The 19,907-nt window shown below is 48.6% G+C and overlaps 1 protein-coding gene across 3 annotated transcripts in view; it reads left to right on the top strand.

Annotated features, from left to right (window-relative positions):
- The window catches only part of FGF13 (fibroblast growth factor 13), a 201,259-nt gene that overhangs the window by 148,835 nt on the left and 32,517 nt on the right, over positions 1 to 19,907 (top strand). For 2 of the 3 annotated variants that reach the window (XM_066339442.1, XM_066339443.1), the window contains exons 3-4: positions 6,379 to 6,489; positions 10,026 to 10,129. In XM_066339442.1, the coding sequence (XP_066195539.1) occupies positions 6,379 to 6,489; positions 10,026 to 10,129 (215 nt within the window). Of the gene's footprint in view, positions 1 to 4,143; positions 4,403 to 6,378; positions 6,490 to 10,025; positions 10,130 to 19,907 lie in introns of those variants that run through there. The other variant, XM_066339444.1, reaches the window with a different exon arrangement.

The raw sequence follows: 19,907 nt of genomic DNA, 5'->3' as shown, positions 1-19,907 counted from the left end.
AACAAAAGAGCCTCAGGAGGGACTCCTGACACCCAATGCCAGGCTGGTTTTTCGTGTCACACCAAAGCAGCTTCAAGCTTGTAACTGTAGAGGAGTGGTTTGGGGTTTAAGATGAACTGAGTGAGGCTTGGAGCTGGCTTGGGATTTTTTTTTTTTTTTCTGGTCTGATTTTGGTGCAGCATTTGTTTTGCCCAAAACCTATTAGTTTATATATGGCCAGCTATAAATGTTTTACTACTTTTTATATAGGGGAACAGGAAATTGCTGAGGATGTTGTTCAGTCTGAGGAAGACCCAAGGTGCAGGAAGTCAGCTCCTACTTTATGGAAGCATGTCATGGCAATCGCTGATGCTTCACAGGGCACAGAGGAGCGTGGGTCACGCCTTGGGCTGTGGTCAGTGAGAAGTGCAGGGGAAGGAATTCTGCTCAGAGCTGCCCTGGACCATGGGTATGCTGCACCATGAGGTCCTTGCAGCTGCATCTGTGGCAGTCAGCTCCGCAGCTGGCTTGATGGTTTTATACCTGGTCTCAATTTTTGTTTTGCTCAGCATGAGATAGGACCAATTGGAAATGCTCTGTGCTCAGGATAGAGTCAAACCCAGAGCAAACAGCAGTGGTCTGGGACCTGCCACAGCACAGATGATCCAGGAAGGATGAATGGAAAAGCAGAACTTTGGCACTTTCCTCCATTTCAGTGAAAGAGCCAGCTCTGCTTGCAGTTTAGGCCAGTGATGGGGGTTTGATGCCTTTCTGTGCAGGAGCCAGGGTGAGGGCTGCCTGCTTGGTGCTGGCTGAAAACCATGCCCTGCCCAGGAGGCACTGCTGGCTTGGGTACCAAATCAGAGGCCTTGCTTCTGCCCAAATGCAGGCAACTTCAGAAGGGTCACGCAATTTTAGTGATCAGAATCGTGGAAATAATCATCAGCAAACACTCAACAGATGACTGGGAGGAAAAACTATAAATCAGAAGTGGGTGAGATCTTCAGAACAGTGGAATTGCTTCTGGTCAGATGACAGCTGCAGGGAGATTATGGCACTGACCCTGATGGAACTGGCCCTGTGCTGATTTCTCTGGGATTGAAATGGCACTGACAATTAACCCCTTGGCTTTCAATGTGCCCCACTGCAATAATCATAAACACAGAGAGAGAATGTGTATTCAAGGAATGTTTGGTTGTCTTCTGTGTTTAAAAAGTCACTTGGAATGTAATTTTATTTATTTTACCTTTTTAGTGTGGTGGGGAGTGAACAGCTCTTGCTTTTCAAAGAAAATAAAGCTGTTCCTTGAGATTTTTATATCTGGAACACTGAAGTAGTCCAAAGGCTGGTCCTGTACCAAAGACGTTTTCCCAACAAGATCTTCATTTTCATGTGCCATTTATAGTAAATGAAGACATGTTTGTAGGAGTACCGATAGATGAAGAGGTTGCTCATGCAAAAAAACTGGAGGACTGTTTTTTGAAACTTAAATCTGATTATGCATATATGCTATTTTTGTTCCTCTCTTTAGTTATCTGTCAAGGAACATTTGTGCAAATGAATTTTCATTATGGATTTCAAGCATCCAGGCTGGAATGCTGGCAGAAAGATATCCCAAATACTGCTTTTATATACTGCTTTTCTCTGGGATTTTCAAGGTTAGCTGAATTCTGAGTTCTGGTTAGACTCAGTGAAAATGCAATGTCTTGTGACCTTGTAGGACAGATCACAATGAGGCAGCTTCACTTTGATCTGAAGATCAAACACTGCTTTCCAAATTGGGAATATTTATAGAGTAATGGGTGAGTCTCAGGGAAAAAAACAAGTCTCACTCATGATTGTATTGGAAACGGAAAGATGGCAAAATTCATAGTATGTTACCGGTGAGTTGAGTAGGATGAGTTATTGCTAATAATATCCAACTGGCTGTCTCCTGTGTTGGATTTCACATGTCTTATGTGGACTGGCAGATGAGGGTAGTGGTGGAACTTGTGAATTGCCGCTATTTTTACCCTACTGTTGAACCTCAGTAAGAAATTAGGAGTATTTGTTTAATATGTCTGTGTGCATGGGCTGCCTCACAAACAAACGTGTGCGTGTAGGTGTGTGTGTGTACACAGGCAGTCCCTGCAGCCCGGGGTGGCCCTGGGGCTGTCCCTGCAGTCACTGACAGCCTGCTCAGGGCGCTGTGGCCTGGTTCAGCAGGAGATCTGGGGATGCTCTGGGGAGCTGTTGTCGCCCAGGGAAGGGCTGCGGTGTCGGCAGGGGTACAGCAAACCTCTTCTGACCGGGCTGGGGGCAGCACGGCTGCTGCGCTCCGGGGCTCGTCCCGGTGTGTGACCGCCGGCGGGGGGACAGCGCCTGGTTTTGCTGGGGGCAGGTGGAGGCGAGGAGGAAGGGACAGATGCCCTCAGAAGCCTGGCCGAGGCTGCAGCACAGCGGGAGCCCGGTGCTGTCACACCGACCCGCCCGTCGCGGATGTCCCTTGGCCCCAGGAGAGCTGGCCCGGGGCACAGCTGCCAGCTCCGGGGACATCGGAGCCTGTTGCCATCGCAGCCCCACCGCGCTCGGGTCGGCATGGAACCAGCTCTCGGGGATATCCCGCCCACCCCCAATGCCTGCCCGTGGATCCCCAATGCCTCGGGAGGAATTCTCTCCGTAGCTGTTTGCCTCCGGGGCTGCAGATCTCGGCTTTATTTCCAGCCTGAACTGGCTTTGATTTGGGCTCCTGCTGCTGAAAGCGTGCCAAAGAGCAGGGGTGGGTTGCTGAGGGATCTCCAGGCCGTGCCCTGTGTCCCGGGCAGGGCTGTGTGCGGGCTCGCTGCCCCCGCGGCCGGGGACAATAAACCCACCGCGGCGAGCCCGGCCTCGGGGCACACACAGGGACAGCGGGACTGAACATGGCAACCACAGGGAAATGGCTCTTCTCAGGAGGAGAATAAACCCTGAGAGGGGGCTGTGGAAAGGGACGGCGAGAGAGGCAAGAAGCCCCCTAAAAATTCCGTGAGGCAGAGAGAGGAACGCCGTCAGGATGAGGGGAAGGCAAGGGAGAGCTGTGGCTGGAGCTGCCCCGGCGCCGATGGCAGCCAGGTGTGCCGTCTCCGGTGCCGGCGGGGCTGTTTGCTCGCCGCAGTCACGTCTGTTTGGGTGTCTGCGCCTCCCGGGGGGCGGCTCCGAGCGGCACAGGTACCCCCGCCCCGGGCACCCCCACCCCGGGTACCCCCTCCCGCGGTACCCCCGCCCCAGCGCCCTCCCCGCCGTGGCGGCTCCGCAGCGCCGGGCTCTCCGCTCGCCGCCGCGCCGGGAGAGCAGCGGGAGGAGGAGGCACGGGCGGAGAAGGAGGAGGAGGGAGGTGATGATAAGGGGTTTGCTGCGTCGCCTCATTTCTGTACCCAGCGCACGGCTCGTGGGGAGTGCGCGGCGCCTGCATCGCTGCCGGAGGGATCCTGCCGCCGCCGCCTCTGCCGCCGCTGCAGCCCGCCCCGGGAGCGCTGCTTGTTTACCGTCTGGAAGTGCTGCGGTGCCGGAGCCCAAGGGGCCGTGCAGGGGAGGGAGGCTGTGCTCACCTGTCAGCAGCGCCGGGAACAGGCTTCCCGAGGCAGCCGGGGGCCGGGCATCCGCACTCAGCCCGGTGCCTCCGCCGCCAACTGCTTCGGGTCTCTTCTAAATCAAAGAGAGGAAAAAGGATCCAGAAAACCCTTGCAAGTGGACAGCCCCTGCTGGAGTCTAACAGGTGTTTGCTGGGATTTGAATGGGGAGGGGACGGGTGGGAAGAAAAGTTAACTGCAGAAATCGGGGCTCGGAGAGATGCGATGATCTTGCACCAAGTGGATGTGCCATGTCTGCACGCAAATAGCGCGTCTGGAGAAGCCTGGAGGGATGTCTTGCAAGTGATCTGCGTGATCTGCGTAGAAACGCTCGCCTCTGCCTGCAAACTTTCCCCTGCTGGAAGTTGGGAGGAATAAAAGAGCCCCAGAAAGTCTAACGGGGAAGATCCCAGAGGACAAAACCTCGAGCTAACTGTTGCGTGCCGAGCCGGGGCTGCGGTGCCCATCCGGCCGTGTGCCCTGGGCAGCCGCGCCGAGCGGCCGAGGGTGGCGTTGGGCAGGCTGCCCGGCAGTGTCCCCAAGGGGCAGTGTCCCCGGCCTTGGGGACGGGCCGAGCAGCATGCTGGCCACCGCTGGCCAGCGGCCCCCGAGCGCCTGACCTGCCCAAGTGGCCGGGGCGGTGGCGGCCATGGCCGCGGCCATCGCCAGCTCCCTGATCCGCCAGAAGAGACAAGCCAGGGAGCGGGAGAAGTCCAATGCCTGTAAGTGTGTCAACAGCCCCAGCAAGAGCAAGGGCAGCTGCGACAAGAACAAGTTGAATGTGTTTTCCAGGGTCAAACTCTTTGGCTCCAAGAAGAGGCGAAGAAGGCGACCAGGTTGGCAAGGGTTATGTCTTTTCGGGGTTGGTTGGTTTGATGCCGTGGAGGCTGGGCTGTGTGTCTGGTGTGGGGAGAGGGGGAACAGGAGCTCAGGGCTCATACAGTGGACATGCAGGTATTGCCAGCTCTGGTTCGTGTGGCCTGGCTGACCCGGGTACCTCATGCCAGTCCTTCCCCTGTCATGGCCATCTGGTTTAATTGGGTAGCACACGCTGCTGTCCATGCCTCACCTGCACACCGAGTGCATCTGGTCGGTTGTCTGTTCCGCTGTCACACACATGCCAACACACAGGTGCATTTGTGGGGGAGATGCTAGCGGGGAAGTTCCCACACACGCATCTCTCACCGTTGTATATTGAATAATTTCATATTCTGGAGATCTGGTTTTGGTGTCCTGCTTCACAGAGTGCCTATGCCATGCTTTATCTGCTGATTGCAGACGAGGCTTTGTGCTTTTGCTGGCACCTTCCAGAGTTGTGCTTCGGCGCCCTGTGCCTTTCTAGGAATGCCGTGCCTGCAGCTGCCCTGCGGACACGACGTTCTCTGGGTCACAGGTGCAAGAGATCAGGCACGAAGACTGGGTCTGTGGTCTGAGTGGATTGTTTTGTGTGTGGGAGGAGCAAAACCCTCTGGCAATGTTGCCGTGGCTTTGCTGTGCTGGAGCTTTGATGCTTTTGCCATTCCACCTGTCTGCCTTGCTCACAGTTCGCCAGCAGCTTTGGGGTGGAATATGGCTAAAAGAGCCAAAGTGAGGGGTGGAATAATTTCTGGTCAGAAAAGTTCGTAGATAAGAGTTGTATATCCAGCAGGACTCTTATCATAAAAGTTGCTAATAAGATCTAATATGCAAACTTATGCAAACCGTTGTAAGCTCTTGCCTTCAGCCCCTGCTAAAATGAAGTGCGGTAGCAGAGCTCCCCAGTGCCTTTGGTTTCAAACACAAGGAGTCTTACTCAGACACAGAGTGCTGGAAATGACACACTACATCTTCACAGTGTGTTCATCTCTGAAGAAAGTGAGATGTTGTGGAGCGAGCTGCAGGGGTGCATGAGCTCCTGACAAACCTAACTGTGTGAAATGACTACAATGCAGATGTCTTTGGGATTCGGTGGACGTAGACCTTCTTTGCCATTACTCCTGATGCTTTAGCCAGATACCTTAAATGGCACACTTGACAGCATATCTTGCTGTTGTATACTTCTTGGTCCAGAATGATATGAAGCCATGTGAGATATCTCGCTTTCTAGCTGTGAATCTGAGGATGGCTGTGGAAAAAAGAGATCTATCCAAACTATGCGCTGTTTTGATCTTTCTTCTTCTAGCTGATGAGGTAATTACCTCAGCCCTTATGGTGATATTTATTTTGCAGTTCCACACATTGCTGGATTTCAGGGTTTCCCTCTCCATTTTCCATATGTTCGTAGAGTAGTTTATCTCTTTGGATGCTCTGTACTCTTTGGAGCAGTGTGGAATGGGGGTTTGTTTATTAGGGCTGCAGCAGTTCCTGTGCTAAACATTTGCTGCTATATATTTAGGCTCTCAACTGTCACTGTGGCTCTTACTAATGCTATTGTAATAGTCTTCTTTTTCCTCTCCATCTAAGAACTCACACCTTTTTAAAAGACAGAATGTACTCCTTGCCAGCACATTTTTAATCTTAAATGAGGTAGGGCTGGGCTCCTGAGGCCAAGCAGCGCTGCTGGAATCCGTATTCACTGGAAGCAGATTTTACTGTGCTACTCACGTTGTAATCGAAAGTGGCATTTAATCATTTTGGCAATTGAATTCATAGACATAAATTTCATCTCAGCCTAAATGAAAAGTGTTGCAAAGCTGGTAGCCCTGCCTTTGTTTTGGGTCTTTTTCTTACCTCAGCCTTGAGAAGGAACATGAAGATTTGTTTTTCTTGTCCTGCTCACTTGGAACGGCACATCAGGATTTCCCACGTTAATCTCACTGTTGTTTCTTTGCAGAGCCTCAGCTTAAAGGTATAGTAACAAAGCTCTACAGCAGGCAAGGATACCACTTGCAGTTGCAAGCAGATGGAACAATTGATGGAACAAAAGAGGAAGACAGTAGTTATAGTAAGTGACACGATAACAAACGGTGTGTTTGTGGGGTGTGGTGTCTCGTCTCTCCCGTGCAGGTCCCCTCAGAGCTGCTGTCCTGGGGTGGTTGGGTCAGGGGCAGCAGCACCACTGGCAGCCCACAAGTCCTTCAGACTTACTGGGTCTGAGAGAAATACTGACAAAAATCACTTACAGAAATAATCAACTAGAGGAGGTAATGATGACACATGTGACAAACAAAGCAAATGTTATCTCCATGGTAATCCAGAGAAGTTCATTGCTGTCCTTTGGATTTATTAGATTTTTTTTTTTTTTTTCAGCAGGGAAAATTTGCTCGCCTACTCAGAGCCTGAAATAGAATAACGTTATCTCCACTCTCACACAGGGGCTCATTCAGGCTGCGCCGTGGCGTTTCTCAAACTGGGAGTTCTGCAGCATTTTAAACTTCACATTTCCCCATTAGTATTATTATTTGTTACCTCTTCTAAATTGTACCACCAGCTTTCAACCAGCTTTCCTTCAGGTTTTCTGTGAAAATCTCTGGGCGTTTTTACTTGTTGTTTTTGATTGGGGCTCTTTTTACAGCTTTGAGGATTAATACAAAACAGGAAAAGATGAGCAGAGCATTGTTTTGGTGTGTGAAAGATACTTAAGGGACACACACAGACGGACAAAAATATTTCAAGTAAACTGGTAAAATAAGGCAGTGTAGGAAACAACGCCCTGCAGAAGGTGTATGAAGGTGCAGGTGGCCAAGCCAAGACTGGCAGACCTCAGAGAAATGTTTATGTTCATAAATCCAGCTGTGGCCTGCTGCCTCTTACTGTGCAGCTTTATTTCTCTGTCAGCTCATGCTGCACGAGGACCATGGCAAAGATCATCTCTCCCTTAGGCATTGCTTAGCTGTTCATTAGGATGGATATCCTTATGTCCTCATTTGAAACAATGCAAATGTAATAGGGAAAGAGTAGGATGCAAATTGCTTCGGGTTATTTTGTGCTGACGCCAGCTGATCACAGTGGCAAGCAATTTATTTTGCTGTAGCTCCTTTGCCACCCCTTCTGTCACATCTGTCCACACGAGGGTCATCCCCTGGAGATGAGGTAACCCCTCCATCCTGCTGCCCCTCTGGGGACTTGCAGAGATGCTCTCTGTGCCTCTGCTGTGGGTGCTGTCACAGTCACAGCTGGCGACAGGTCACTCACTGCGCCAGGAGCCGCTGGACTTGCTGCTGCACAGGGACAGGGGCAGCTACTGCAGAGAGGGACAGTCCCATTTCTGGTGCAGTGCCAGTGCCCCTGTCCCTAAAGCCCGCGGCTGGGGCAGGGTGTGTGGCAGTGCTGGCACAGGGCACCGCTCTGACAGCCACCCTCTGCACTTGGCAGGGCCAGCCCGTTCCCCACAGCCCTTCCCCAGCTCCAGCAGTGTGTGCCACAGCCTCTGCCCACCCCACCCAAGTGTGAAACAGCTTCTGAGCGTGCCTCAGAACAGAGCCTGGGCCTGAAATGTGTCCCAGTGCTGGGAGCAGCAGCTGGGCACCCATGGCTCAGGTGCCAGCAAAGCACAGCCAGGAATGCCTCTCTGCAGCCACCCCAGTGGCCTGTGACACCTCTGTCCCTGCAGTCCCATCCCAGTGGCCCGTGGCAGCTGTGTCTGAGCTATTCCATGTGGGTGGCAGCTGTGTCCCTGCTGTCCCCTCTCCTCAGCTGCTGCTGACACTGTTTACAGTGCAGCCCATGCTCAGGCCCCCAGCACCTGTCCTGCTGGTAAATGTGCCATGAAGAAATCACCTTCCAGAATAAACCTGCAGGTTCTGCCTGGATGCTGAGCTTTAAATCATCCTCTCCAGCCTACAGAGATCAGGTCCTGCTTTTTGGGGCTGAACTGCAAAGGACCCCCAGTGTACAAGGGAATGTTTTCTGCCCCGAATAAACTCAAGCGTTTGATTTTGATAGGATGAACGAGAAATCCATTTCCCTTACTGAAAATCTAAGTTTCTTTTGCCAAAAGCTGCACAGAGCTAGAGAATTTTGTTTGAGTGAAGGGAAAGTAATGGGTGTTGATTTTGAGCTGGAGCCGAGCGTGAGGAGGATCTGCATGTCTGCGTGTTTGTGTCTGCATGTACACACATGGCTATCAAAGGGAAAGAAAAACACAGACTTTATGGTGCCCTGCATTTATTTTTTAGTTCTGGATATTTCCACCTGTTCTGCTATGCTTGTCCATTGTAGGAAGTGCAGTGCTCAAAGGTGCCCCAACCTCAGAGCACTCTTGGCAGTCCCAAACGCAGAATTTAGGATCTGTGTTAAATGCTGTCAAACTTGTGGGTTTTTTTTTTACTAAGGTGTGACAGCTTGGGGGTTTTCAGGCTGAAAAAGGAATTTATAATGGGTCATAATTCTTAGCCGTAATTTTGAAAATAATAAAAATATTTCAAATTCTTAATTTGGTTTTAAATTGGCTTTAGACAGTGACCATAAATATCAGACTTCAGCCTGAAGCAGACCAGAGTTTTTCAGCCAAGTAATAAATCACGGGACATGAGAAGTAGTTTGGCATCCCTTTATCCTATCTCTGCATTTCTACTACAGAGTGGAAGGAGATGCTTTGGGTTATGATAATTTTCTTAACTCCTCTTTATTTTCAATCCTATGTATTGAACACAGAGTACTGTATTCAACTCATTATTTCTAGTGTTCAATTTTAACATATCCATGAACCCAAGCTATGGCAGAGCTTTGCTTTTCTGCGCTTTTTGGGTTTTTTTTTCTTTCTTTTAATTTGCCACTTTGCAAACCGGAATCTTCATTTTTTGAAGAGTTGTTTCTGTGCTTATAAACACTGCCACTATTAGCATGTGTACAAGCAGAAATGCAAGCAGAGCACTCAAAGCAGCTCAGTTTTGAAAGCACAGATTCAGGGGTTGATGTAAAGAATATGCTGCCATTTCATTTCATTTTGAAGTTATTTAACTCTGTTTTTTCAAACCCATTCTCCTCTGAAAAAGAGGAAAAAATTAAACCCCAATGAGTTATAAGTGGAAACATTTTGAGATGCTAATGGTGGTTTTCAGCTTTGCTGAATTTTATTTTCTTCCTTCCTTTCGGTCAAAATGTTTACTGAATTTGAAAAAAAAGTTTTGATTGTCTTGAAAATTGCTTTTTTTTGTTTGTTTGTTTGCTTCTGAATTCCTTTTTTTGCACCTAGTGGCAAAAGAAAACCACTATAACAAAACCCAAATTGTGTTCAGTTGTGCTCGGCAGAGCCTGGGCTCTGCTCACAAGTCAGGTGAGTTCTTTTAGCTGTCAGCAATTCCCCATCTTCAGAACGAGGCAGATGCACTGATACCCTCAGATAATTTCTCAGCTGTTGGCGGTAATTGCTGTAAAAGGACATATGATGGTAGAAGTATTGCTCTGTAGCACCCACAGAAATTAATACATGCATGAATAGACATTTTTTATTTGGTTCTTGTAATTCTAGTTTAATTTTCTATCCGATCTGCACGCTCTAAAGGATTAATTTTGCTCTCCATCTCCTTTCTCTCCTAGCTTTGTTTAACCTCATACCTGTGGGTTTACGAGTGGTGGCGATTCAGGGGGTTCAAACAAAATTATATCTGGCAATGAACAGTGAAGGATACCTATACACATCAGTAAGTAAACATTTTTGATTCTGTTGTCAGTGGAATGGTGAAGGAATAATTTACTGTTGCAAGGGATCTGCTAATAACTTATAAATGTGGAGTTTGACAGTCAGCGTGGTGGTGATAGTCTGGTTCTATTTGTTAACCTTTTCCATCAGGAACACACAGGGATGTGTGGAATCAAACTGTGGTGCCTTTGAATAATCCCAAAGTGTGAAATATCAAAAAACCTGCGACCAAAACCCCACAGAGGAAGGGTCCCATCCCTTGGTCACTGTGCACTGGCTGGGCTGGTCAGAGTGGGGAGCCAAGGGGAAGGGACAGCTCTGTGTGTCACACATGCTGAGCATGGTTTGTGTCTTCCTATAGAATCCGTATTGCTGAAAGTAAAGGGAATTAGAGAAATTAGGGGGGGTTTTGTCGTTTGTCCAGGATTTTCAAATAGAAATTTTATGGCTTCTAGTAGGTGAGTGAGTAAAGAACAGCTCTGTTAGTAGCTCTGACGAAGAATGTCAGGTAATAATTTTCAGTGACATTTCTCACGACAGCAGAGATTTTTTATTTTTTAAAAAAAAGGATTTTTTTTTTATAGACCATTTTTCAATTAAAAACTTCTGGCTGAACTGTGTTCAGGAGTTTTAATTATACAGTTTTAATAGATTTTTCCCAGGGAGGAAAATAGAGAAAAATGTATTCTATTATCTACTACAAATGATTCTCTTCTATAAATGATTCTCTTAATCCTGATAACAATTAAGCAAACTTATTCAAATCTCTCATTTATTTTGCAATCCTGACAGCTGAGAGCAGGGGCAGCTTTGCATATTTTTTCCTCTTGTGTCTGCCAGAGCAGGACCAGATCAGCCCTGGCAGTGCTGGGGGACAGGAATGTTCCAGAGAGCTCTGCGTTGGTGCTTTCAGTGCACAGCTCTGCAGAAATCACCTCAGCCTATGCCAGGGAAGCGGGCAGGGCATTTATCAGTCACTGCTGGTCCTGGGACACAGCCCTGACCCCACAGGCACCCCTGAGATGATGGGGTGTCACTTCCAGTAGCCCTTCCCTGCTGGGAGGGGAAGAGGCAGAATGTGACTCTGGTTTGGATTACGTGCAGCTTTTAGCTTGATGGGCATCTGTGCATCTTAGGCAGAGCTCTGAGATTCACTTTGGTTGTAATTTTATTCTTTGCTTTGATTAAGGTTGTTCTTCGTATGGTTATGTTCCCACAAATGGTGTCTTCCTTGAATCCTTTAGTATCTCTGAATTCCATTGTTTATGTCATTGTGAAATCAACTGGTTACATCTCTCTATTTCCCCCTTAGTAGCAGTGGTCTTTTTGTTTCTTAATTAAGCAATTATAGTTTCCTACATTTATTTTTTTAATCTTCTTGACCTTTATGGGCTTGGCAAGGCCTTAAGCAGACTTCTGTTGTGTGGTTTCCCGAATTCATATTCTTAAATACTCTTCACCAAGACAGGTGTCCAGTTAATTTGGATTTACTTTTCTGAGAGGAATTGTCTCCCAAGTTCTCAGTAATCTTGCATTCATCCCCTGCTGCCTTCTGATTTGGTTGTTCCATTCTTTGCAATAATCACAAGAAACTCGAAGAGGGAAAAACCAGCTCTTGTCCCTATCAGTGAGCCCAGGGAATGGACAAGAGCCTGGTGAGGAGCATCTGCCCTGCTCCAGGCTGCCAGAAATCCAGCTCCAGCGCTATTTTTCAAGTGTTCATAGCATTTCTTTTGCTGATAATGGTCCTTCCAGCAAAGGATGCAGACTGACAGTCTGATGCATGGGAAATGAACTCTGTATTTTGGGCTGTATTCTTGGTTGATATAAATGAGTCCCAGGAGAGCTCAGCTGATTTATACCAGCTGAACACTCACCTGTTCAAGGAGAGCCACCAGGGAGTCTGGGGAACAGATCAGCTCAAGTAAGTGACATCCATCTACACATCCTGAGGGTTTCAAAGGCCCTGCAGGGATGTGCTCCTGAATGGGATTTGTCAGGAGCAGACAGATGGCAACATGGGATTGATTGATCAAGTGCAAAAGCCCCACAAAACACTGTCAAGTTCCTGAAGCAAGAGAACAGGGAAATAGAAAGACACTTGAATTGTAGGTAACCGTAGCAGATAGTTGCAGCATTGCCAGAGAGAAATGGCATTAGCATTGGTGATACAGTTTAATAAGCGGAGAGATTGTTGTGGTCTCTATCACAATCGCCTGGGTTTGGTTCTGGTGTCTGGTTTTTGTGTCTGTGCAGAGGGGAACACAGGTATCTGCCCTCAGAGGCAGCCTGCAGTGTGGTTTGCTTCAACCCAGTGAGTGTAGTCGAGAATGAGGTGAATTTTCTCCACGGGGGGAATGTGTCATAAATCTGCAGAGAACAGATATCCATAGTTGGCTGCCAAAATTTATGGATAGTTTGTGGCATCTGTCAGTTAGAGCAGAAGTAAGATCCCTAATGTAATGATAAAAGCTCCTTGGGGACAAGGCAACAATTCAGCTAAGCAAAAGAAAGATAAACCGTTAAACCAAATATGCAATTGTCTGCATGTGTTACAGGAGCACCTCAAAGTCCTGCCTGCAGGGAAGGGAAGCGACCATCTCGCATCTCCATACCACAGAACTCCCCAGCTGAAATGGTTCCTTTCCTGCAGCCAGTGTCCTCCCAAAGTCCACGGGTGCTGTGTGACTGCTCCTCCCAGGCTGAACCCACCCTCAAAGTTTTATTTGGAGGGGCCTTGTCAGGAGCTGTTTGAAGGCACAGCTCCTGGTGCCTGAGCATCCTTTCCAGTGAAAGCACAGGGTTTGATTCATCCTCTCACACCATCGTCATGCTGCTGCAAGATGACTTAAACAGTGCTGTGGCCCTGCTGCCTTACGTAACCACATCATGAATCACTTTGTGGTTAGGGTGGCTTTTATTTCAGATTATTTTTCTTTCTATGAACGACCACATCTTTCACATGGCTGCCATATATGCCACACTGGAGTTTCTCAGGTCCCGTATCCTGTGAACTCCTGTGTTGTTTGGCTGTCTGGAACACAAGAGTGAAAGCCATTTTAAGGACCTGTTTGTCTGACACGCAGTCCTGGAGCTGTTGCTTTCTCAGTGAGGTGGTGGCGATGTGGCAGAGGAGGCTCTCAGCAATTCAGAGCAGCTGAGAGAAGTTCTCTCCAGGAAAGGCAGGTGAAGGGAGTTGGGTGTTCTGCATAGGCCAGAACAACCCAAAATACGCTGAGTTTAAAAACAGCCTGTGAACCTCCAGCCATGCATTCTCCATGAACCGTCGTGTTAGAGTTTTTCCAATCATGTAATGATTGTCAGTGAAATGCGTATTTTTTCCTGTAGAACATTTCAACGCAGGTGATTCTGTGCTTGTTTGTCCTGGATACGTTGTCATAAGCAGTATAATTAAATATGTGCTGCTCATTGCACAGTTCTGGCCAGCCTCAGGAGCACTGCAGCTCAGCTTGGAAAGAGAGTTCATTCCCACCTTCTCTTGCCGTGTGTTTCACCACAACATTTAATTTCCCAGTGTCATAGGCATTTCCTCACAGCTTCTCCCAGGCTGGAGGGAGCCCAGACCTAAGAGAGCTCCTTTGCCCTGGCCAGGTGTGACAGGGTTAGGTCTGTCCATCCCTCATGCAGCCCTCCAGCTTCTCTGTGGGCAGGTCAGGGCACTCAGCCTTCTGTGGGATGGCTGTTAGGAAGAGGTGTTTGTCCCGGCTTTGTGAACTACCCTGGGATATGCAGTATTTTTTGTTTAACACTGCAGCTGTACATGGCTTCATTCTGCCATTTCTCCTCTGATGTCACTTGGTGCAGAGTTAGCAGGGGTTTAAGGAGCCCTTTGCTATAAAACCCTGTGCAGAGCTGTACATATAACTTACCCTAAGAGAGGGCTCGGCTAACATTGTCCTCTCTGTGTAAGATAAACTGTCATATCTAAGGTTGGTACCTGCACTGAAAGTAAATATTGTGGGAAGCATGCACATTGATGATAGCCAAACGAACTGAAATATGATTAAATTCTCAGAGTCATTCAAAAATTGGCTTTGGTGAGTTGGAGAGAAGAAAAATTTGTGCGTATTTTAATGTTGAGCAGTGCAGTGGAGACCTGCTGTAGCTAATGGGAATGGCTGGGGCATTTATAATGAATTACTGGCAAAGAGCATTTTTCCACCTCAGGGAAATAGCACAAAGCAAGAGATGGGGGAAATAATCAAAAGCTTCATCTGGTTAAATTTGCACGTCAGTATAAATAATTTTTTACCATGAATGCAGACTACACCTTTATACAGTTGATTCTCTCCAGTGCCAGGGTCTGAGGTGCAGATCCATGGTTTTCTCTCCGTCCCAGCCCCTTGCCCTGGTGTGTTCAGGATGCTGAGCTCAGAGGGTGCTCTGTCCCAGCTGTGACCTGCTGTGTGCTGCCTGCAGCTGCTGCCCCACGGCCAGGGGAGCAGGCCAGGTGTGGGTCAGCAGGGACAGGAGCTGCCCTGAGGAGGCTCCCAGGCTCTGCAGGACCTGGGAATGATGAACTAATGAGCGTTTGCTGGTCCCTCCAGCCATGGGCAGTGCTGGGGGTGACACCTGCAGCTCGGTGCTCCAGCAGGGAGCTGGGGGCTGCTGCCTGGCACAGGGGAAGGCTGCAGGGTCTCAGTGGAGCCTCACAGGCTGCTGACAGCCCTGCCCAGACTCGCTGGCTCAGCCTCCAAGCAGGGTGTGTGGGTGGCAGGTTTTGGGGTCAGCTGTGAGCTGAACTGTCTGGCAGTGCAGCTGCAGAGCTGCAGCTCACAGACGTGTCCCTCAGCTGCTGCTGCAGGGACCTGCAGCCCTTGGCTGGGCTCCCCGTGCCTGCATGGCCCTGCTCTGTGGGGTGGGACACTCCTGGGCCGTGGTTCCTGCAGCAGGAGGAGAGAGAGCTGTGCTGCCGAGAGCCGTGTGAGGCTGCTGCGTGACAGGGAGGAGGGATGGTGATGTTCCTTCAGGTGCTCCTCTCTGGTGGGAGCAGGGGGAGCCCAGATTTCTGGGGACAGACTGCCTGACTCCATCAGCGAAGTGCAGATGGCATAATCCTCCCATGGGAGAATTATTAGGAGATTCAGTAAGCTGAAGGTCTTGAAACTATTATTGCTGCTTTTCTTTACAAGTCATCCCCCAGGCACCTGAAATCCCCAGAGATGCTGCTGTGCCTCATCCCTCACTGCAGGTGCTGGGAGCTGAGGCTCCCTCAGAGGAGCCCGGGCATGGCAGAGTGATGCTCCAGGGCTGTGCTCTGCTCTGATCCCGGCAGACCCTGCACACCTGGGCTGTGGTCTCCCAACAGAGCTGCTGCTAAAAATCAACAGTGAAGCTGCTGGTTTTGCACGAGGACTTCAAATGTCCTGTGAGATAAGTAAAATACATGCAAAGTAGGTGAGGGACTAAAAGTGCATCCTCCTCTTTTGTTGGTAGTTTGCTAATCAATGCCAAAGCCCTTGGGTAAAAAAGCAGAAAGTTTTATAAGCTCAGACTTCAGATACTGCTCAGAGCAGAAGTTAGGGACTCAGCAAGCTCAGAAATGTGGCTAAAATGTAGCTCTTAACACCCATGGTTTCAGTCCCTTGCACTGCTCACTGGGATCCCAGCGACACAAAACTGCCATGATGACAGTGAAGAAGCCTTGGCAGAATTTGGAGTTGGGCTCAAGTCTGAGAGCTTCACACCTTGCATCACACTGATCACTTTGAACAAGGAGTTTTGGCCCTGGACCAGCAAACAAGGAATATTGAATTCCAGGGCTTCCAGGCTACTCACAGCTCCTCACTGTCACGTTGCAAAACATGTTTGGCAACCAGAGGGGTGAGCAGATAAGGGCTGGAGCTGCAGAGTGGGAGCAGAGCATTGCCAGGTCCTGGATCCCCTGGGTTGGTGTGCTCAGATCACCTCACTGGGATTCAGCAGAGCCAAGGAGACATGTGCTGCTTTTCTCTCCTAAGTGTGTGGAGGTGCTACACCTTGGGACAGCAGTGTAGGTACCTGTGGGCTGTGGAGGTCCATGCACACCAGGCCTGTATGCCTGCTTCTTGCAGAGCTGGGCTCAGTTCAGTGGAATATAGGCATGCTAGTATTTATGTGGATTTTTGAGGTCTTGATTCTTTTTCCTGATTTGTATCTTCAAGTTCAGGTGCAGGATCACATTCCAAACTGACTCTGTTTCTTGAGAATGCGACTTAATTAGAGGAAAACACCATTATGAAACCGTGGCTTCTTTCCCGCACCTGTCTTTCCTTCTAAAAAGCTGTTTGTCTGCTCTGGGAAGCCCAGAAGGGCTTTCCCTCCCTCTGGTGCTGCAGGTTGAGCTAATGAGCAGCTCCTGTCTCAGTGACTCAGCACAGCCCCTGCCTCGATCTGCCGACACGTGGCTCAGCTGTCTGGGGGTGAGCATCTACCCCGGGTGCTGGAGCAGCCACACGCAGGCTCCAGGGCTCCCCAAAACAGCAGGAGTGGGCTGGCACTGCAAAACTAACTCAGAAGGAGAGCAGGAGCTAACCCAGGGTGAAATGCAGGGGCTCACCAGGTTTATTAACCTCACAGAAAGGGTTTTCCATGCAGCTCGTTGTTCAGCTGGGAGCTCTCTGCCGTGGGAGCCCCAGGATCCCATCATTGCTGGGGTAAATCCTTGAAAGGAAAATGCTGCAAAGTACAATGGTGTTATGTTTGGCTTAGAAGTGCCTGGAAATTCTCATCAGCAGAGGCCAGGGCAGCGTGGATAGGAAGGTAAGATCTCCTTTTTGCTGTACTCTCCCATGGGCACCTGCAGTTAGCCAGAAAGGCGAGAAAGATGTGCCCTGACTGCTCAGTGCTGCTGCTGCATCCTGCTGATGTTTTGTTTGTGGGTTACTTTTCAGGAGGCTGTTGCTGCTCTGATGAGAAATGCCCCAAAGTGTTAAAGCTGGTTCCAGACTGATGGGGAAATACGGAGCAGGGGTGAGAATGGCTGCAGGAAAAGCTGTGTGAGGAGGTGCAAGTGTGCCTCTGCTGTCAGTGCCTATGCTGCACGACAGCTCGCAGCTCTGGCTCTTGCAGCAGTGCCAGGGCCAACAAAATTCAGCAGTTCTTGTGCTAAAAGTCAGTAAAGGGCAGCCCGGTTCCCCAGAACTGCTGTCCCTCAGTCCAGGCTGTCACCATCAGCTGATCTGCCATGTGGGGGTATTGGGAGCAGATTTATTAATTAAGCAGTTCTTTGTGTCTTTTTATCTTCTTGTAGCCCTGCAGTTGCAGCAGTGCTAAGAGGAGCTGAATTCACTTCTGTTCTACTTGGCAGCCTCCAGAGAAATGTTTGCTGCCCCTGGCCGTTTACACCCTTGCAAGCCTACTGAAAGCATCTTTTCCTTGCAGAACTTTTATTGCAAGGGATGAGATGCAAAAAGTGAGAATCCAGCTTGACTATAAAAGTTCAGATTGTAAGCCAAAAGGCTTCTTTTGAAAAGAGTACAGAGAAATACCCATGGGGAGTCAGTGGGGGAGAAAAAGGAGTCATTAGGCCCAAGAATCAGAGTTTTATGGTTGCTTTTGAGAACTGCAGCACAACTGGAGGAGGTTTCCAAAGGAAACTCTGTCCCAGTCTGAATGCCATCCTCTTGGCATGACTCCTGTGTGCTGGAACCAGAGCCTCCTGTATGAATCCTAGGAAGCAGAAGGAACCTTCTGTGTGGCACAGAAACTACTCAGGAACAAAGGAAGTGGAAAAGTTGTCACATTTCCATTATGCCCTTGAAGCCTTGGCTTCAGAAACTAACTTTTCCAAAAGGTACTTCTTGGAGTTAGACCTGCTGGGTTTCTGGATGAAAAATATAAAAAGGGTCTGGGAAAGGAAGAAGTCTGTTAAATAAAAATTGTATCAAGAAACTTGCATACTGAACTGCTTTCATTAGGCAATCTAGGATTAACAAAGGAATCCAAAATTTCAAATGGATTAGGGATTCTTTGGATATAATGCCTATATAGTAGCTCTTACCATCGAATGGGATGGTCCAAATAATTGAACTGATAAGGCCTTTCATATTTTAAATTCTGCTGATGCTACAGGTGCCATCACATTGTTTTTTGTTTTTTGTTATTTTACCCAAACAGCTCTGAATATTGAGCAGTACAGTTCTTCTAAAATGGAATCCACTGGGGAGCTAAGCAAAACAGGCATGATAATTGGTGAAGTGCAGTTCTGTTTATTTAAAGCCTCAGGAGGTATCTAGAAATCAGAGAACTCATTTCAGAATCACAGCACAAGACACTGTCTGCTTTATCAAGCAGTCTCCCTCTTTCCTTACTCTGATTACTTTGAATGCACAGAAATAAGGGATCAATTTAAAACCTTCATCCTCATCCCCAGAGCGTTTTCAGATGTTCAAAAATCGTGTTATGAGATAGTAGTGTTCCTCTTGAACCCAGCTATTGGTGGGGACGTTGCATTTGAGCTGACTGTGAGTGGGAAAACCTCTAAAGATTTGTGAGCACGTTTCCTCAAATGACAGCTCCCGAACTCAATGTTTTACCAAAATGGGCTTAGGGAACTGCAGAGAGTGGGCTGCTCCTCACCCTGCAGTACTCGTGTCCTCCAGCTAAACTGGAAGACAGTATTTTTAAATTGAGGATACCTGGTGGGGCTGGTACATGAATTAGAAGCAGAGTTTCATAAATACGAAGGTTTCAGCTCAGGTTTCAGGGAAAAGTTCACATCAATTCCCATTCTGTTCTTGTTATTTCACACCAGTGTGCTCAGAGCTAGCAGAGCATCTGCTGCCAGCTGAGCCATATTGACACTGACAGAAGGCACAGTAAGCTCAGAGTAAATAAGTGAACGATCTGAAACAGAACAAAAACCGTAAGAAATTCTAATAAGTGAAATAGACACGGTTTGAAGTGCAGATCTGTTCCCTTCACCTGATAAACCAAGAGTTTAATGGGCTTGCTATTGCAAATCCTTTCTCATGTAAGTAATTCTTACTCAAGCAGTTTCTCTGACTGCCAGCCAGAGGGAGAATTAATTTATCTGAGTAAAATTTTCAGGATCTGGACAAGACAGTCATTGATTTACAATATGAGATTTCTGTGTCATTAAAAAATGAACATAACGTTTGGGAGGCCTGTGAAACTTAATGACTTAAAAAAAAGTGCCTGCCTGCCTGGAGCTAGGCTCCAACGCCTGGAGCAGCCGTGGGGAGCAGGGAGAGCACAAAGCCCTGGCTGCCCAGAGGGGCTCTTTGGGGGTTTGTGTCATGGGCAAGCCCTGAGACCTTGTCTTGGAGCCTTCCCTGTCTGAACAGGCAGGAGCTGCACGGTGCCTTCCTATGGAACAGCCCAGCAAGTGCAGAGCCAGCTGTTGTTCTGTTCACAAACAGTCCCCTCTCTTCAAATGCCTTGTACTGTTGGACAGTGACTTGCAGGAGCTGCAGTTTTTTGGTCTCCTCTGTGAGAGTCCCTGGTCCTGCAGGCAGGGATCGTCTCTGTGGCACCAGCCGTGGAGCTGCAGCCAGCACCACTCACCCACCCATTGCTGAAAACCCCGACTTTAATTTATGCTTCAGCTGCCTCTGCGTGAAACAAAGATTTGATGTGTGTTCTAGACAGACTGGAGCTTGCACCACGGGCAGCAGAGTTCAGCAGACTTCCTTGGGCTTCTTCTTGGGGAAAGCATTGCAGCTGTGGTAGGAAAGACGTGGAAGAGCTTTATGCAAATTGCTGATTTCTGCCGCATTAGTTAATTGTTTCCCACATTTGCATTTCTAATCTGTGAG

Source organism: Sylvia atricapilla, chromosome Z (assembly GCF_009819655.1).
Source record: "Sylvia atricapilla isolate bSylAtr1 chromosome Z, bSylAtr1.pri, whole genome shotgun sequence".
NCBI classification, from domain to species: domain Eukaryota; kingdom Metazoa; phylum Chordata; class Aves; order Passeriformes; family Sylviidae; genus Sylvia; species Sylvia atricapilla.
The sequence above is the reverse complement of the archived record's forward strand: the minus strand, read 5'-3'. Positions and strand labels throughout refer to the sequence as shown.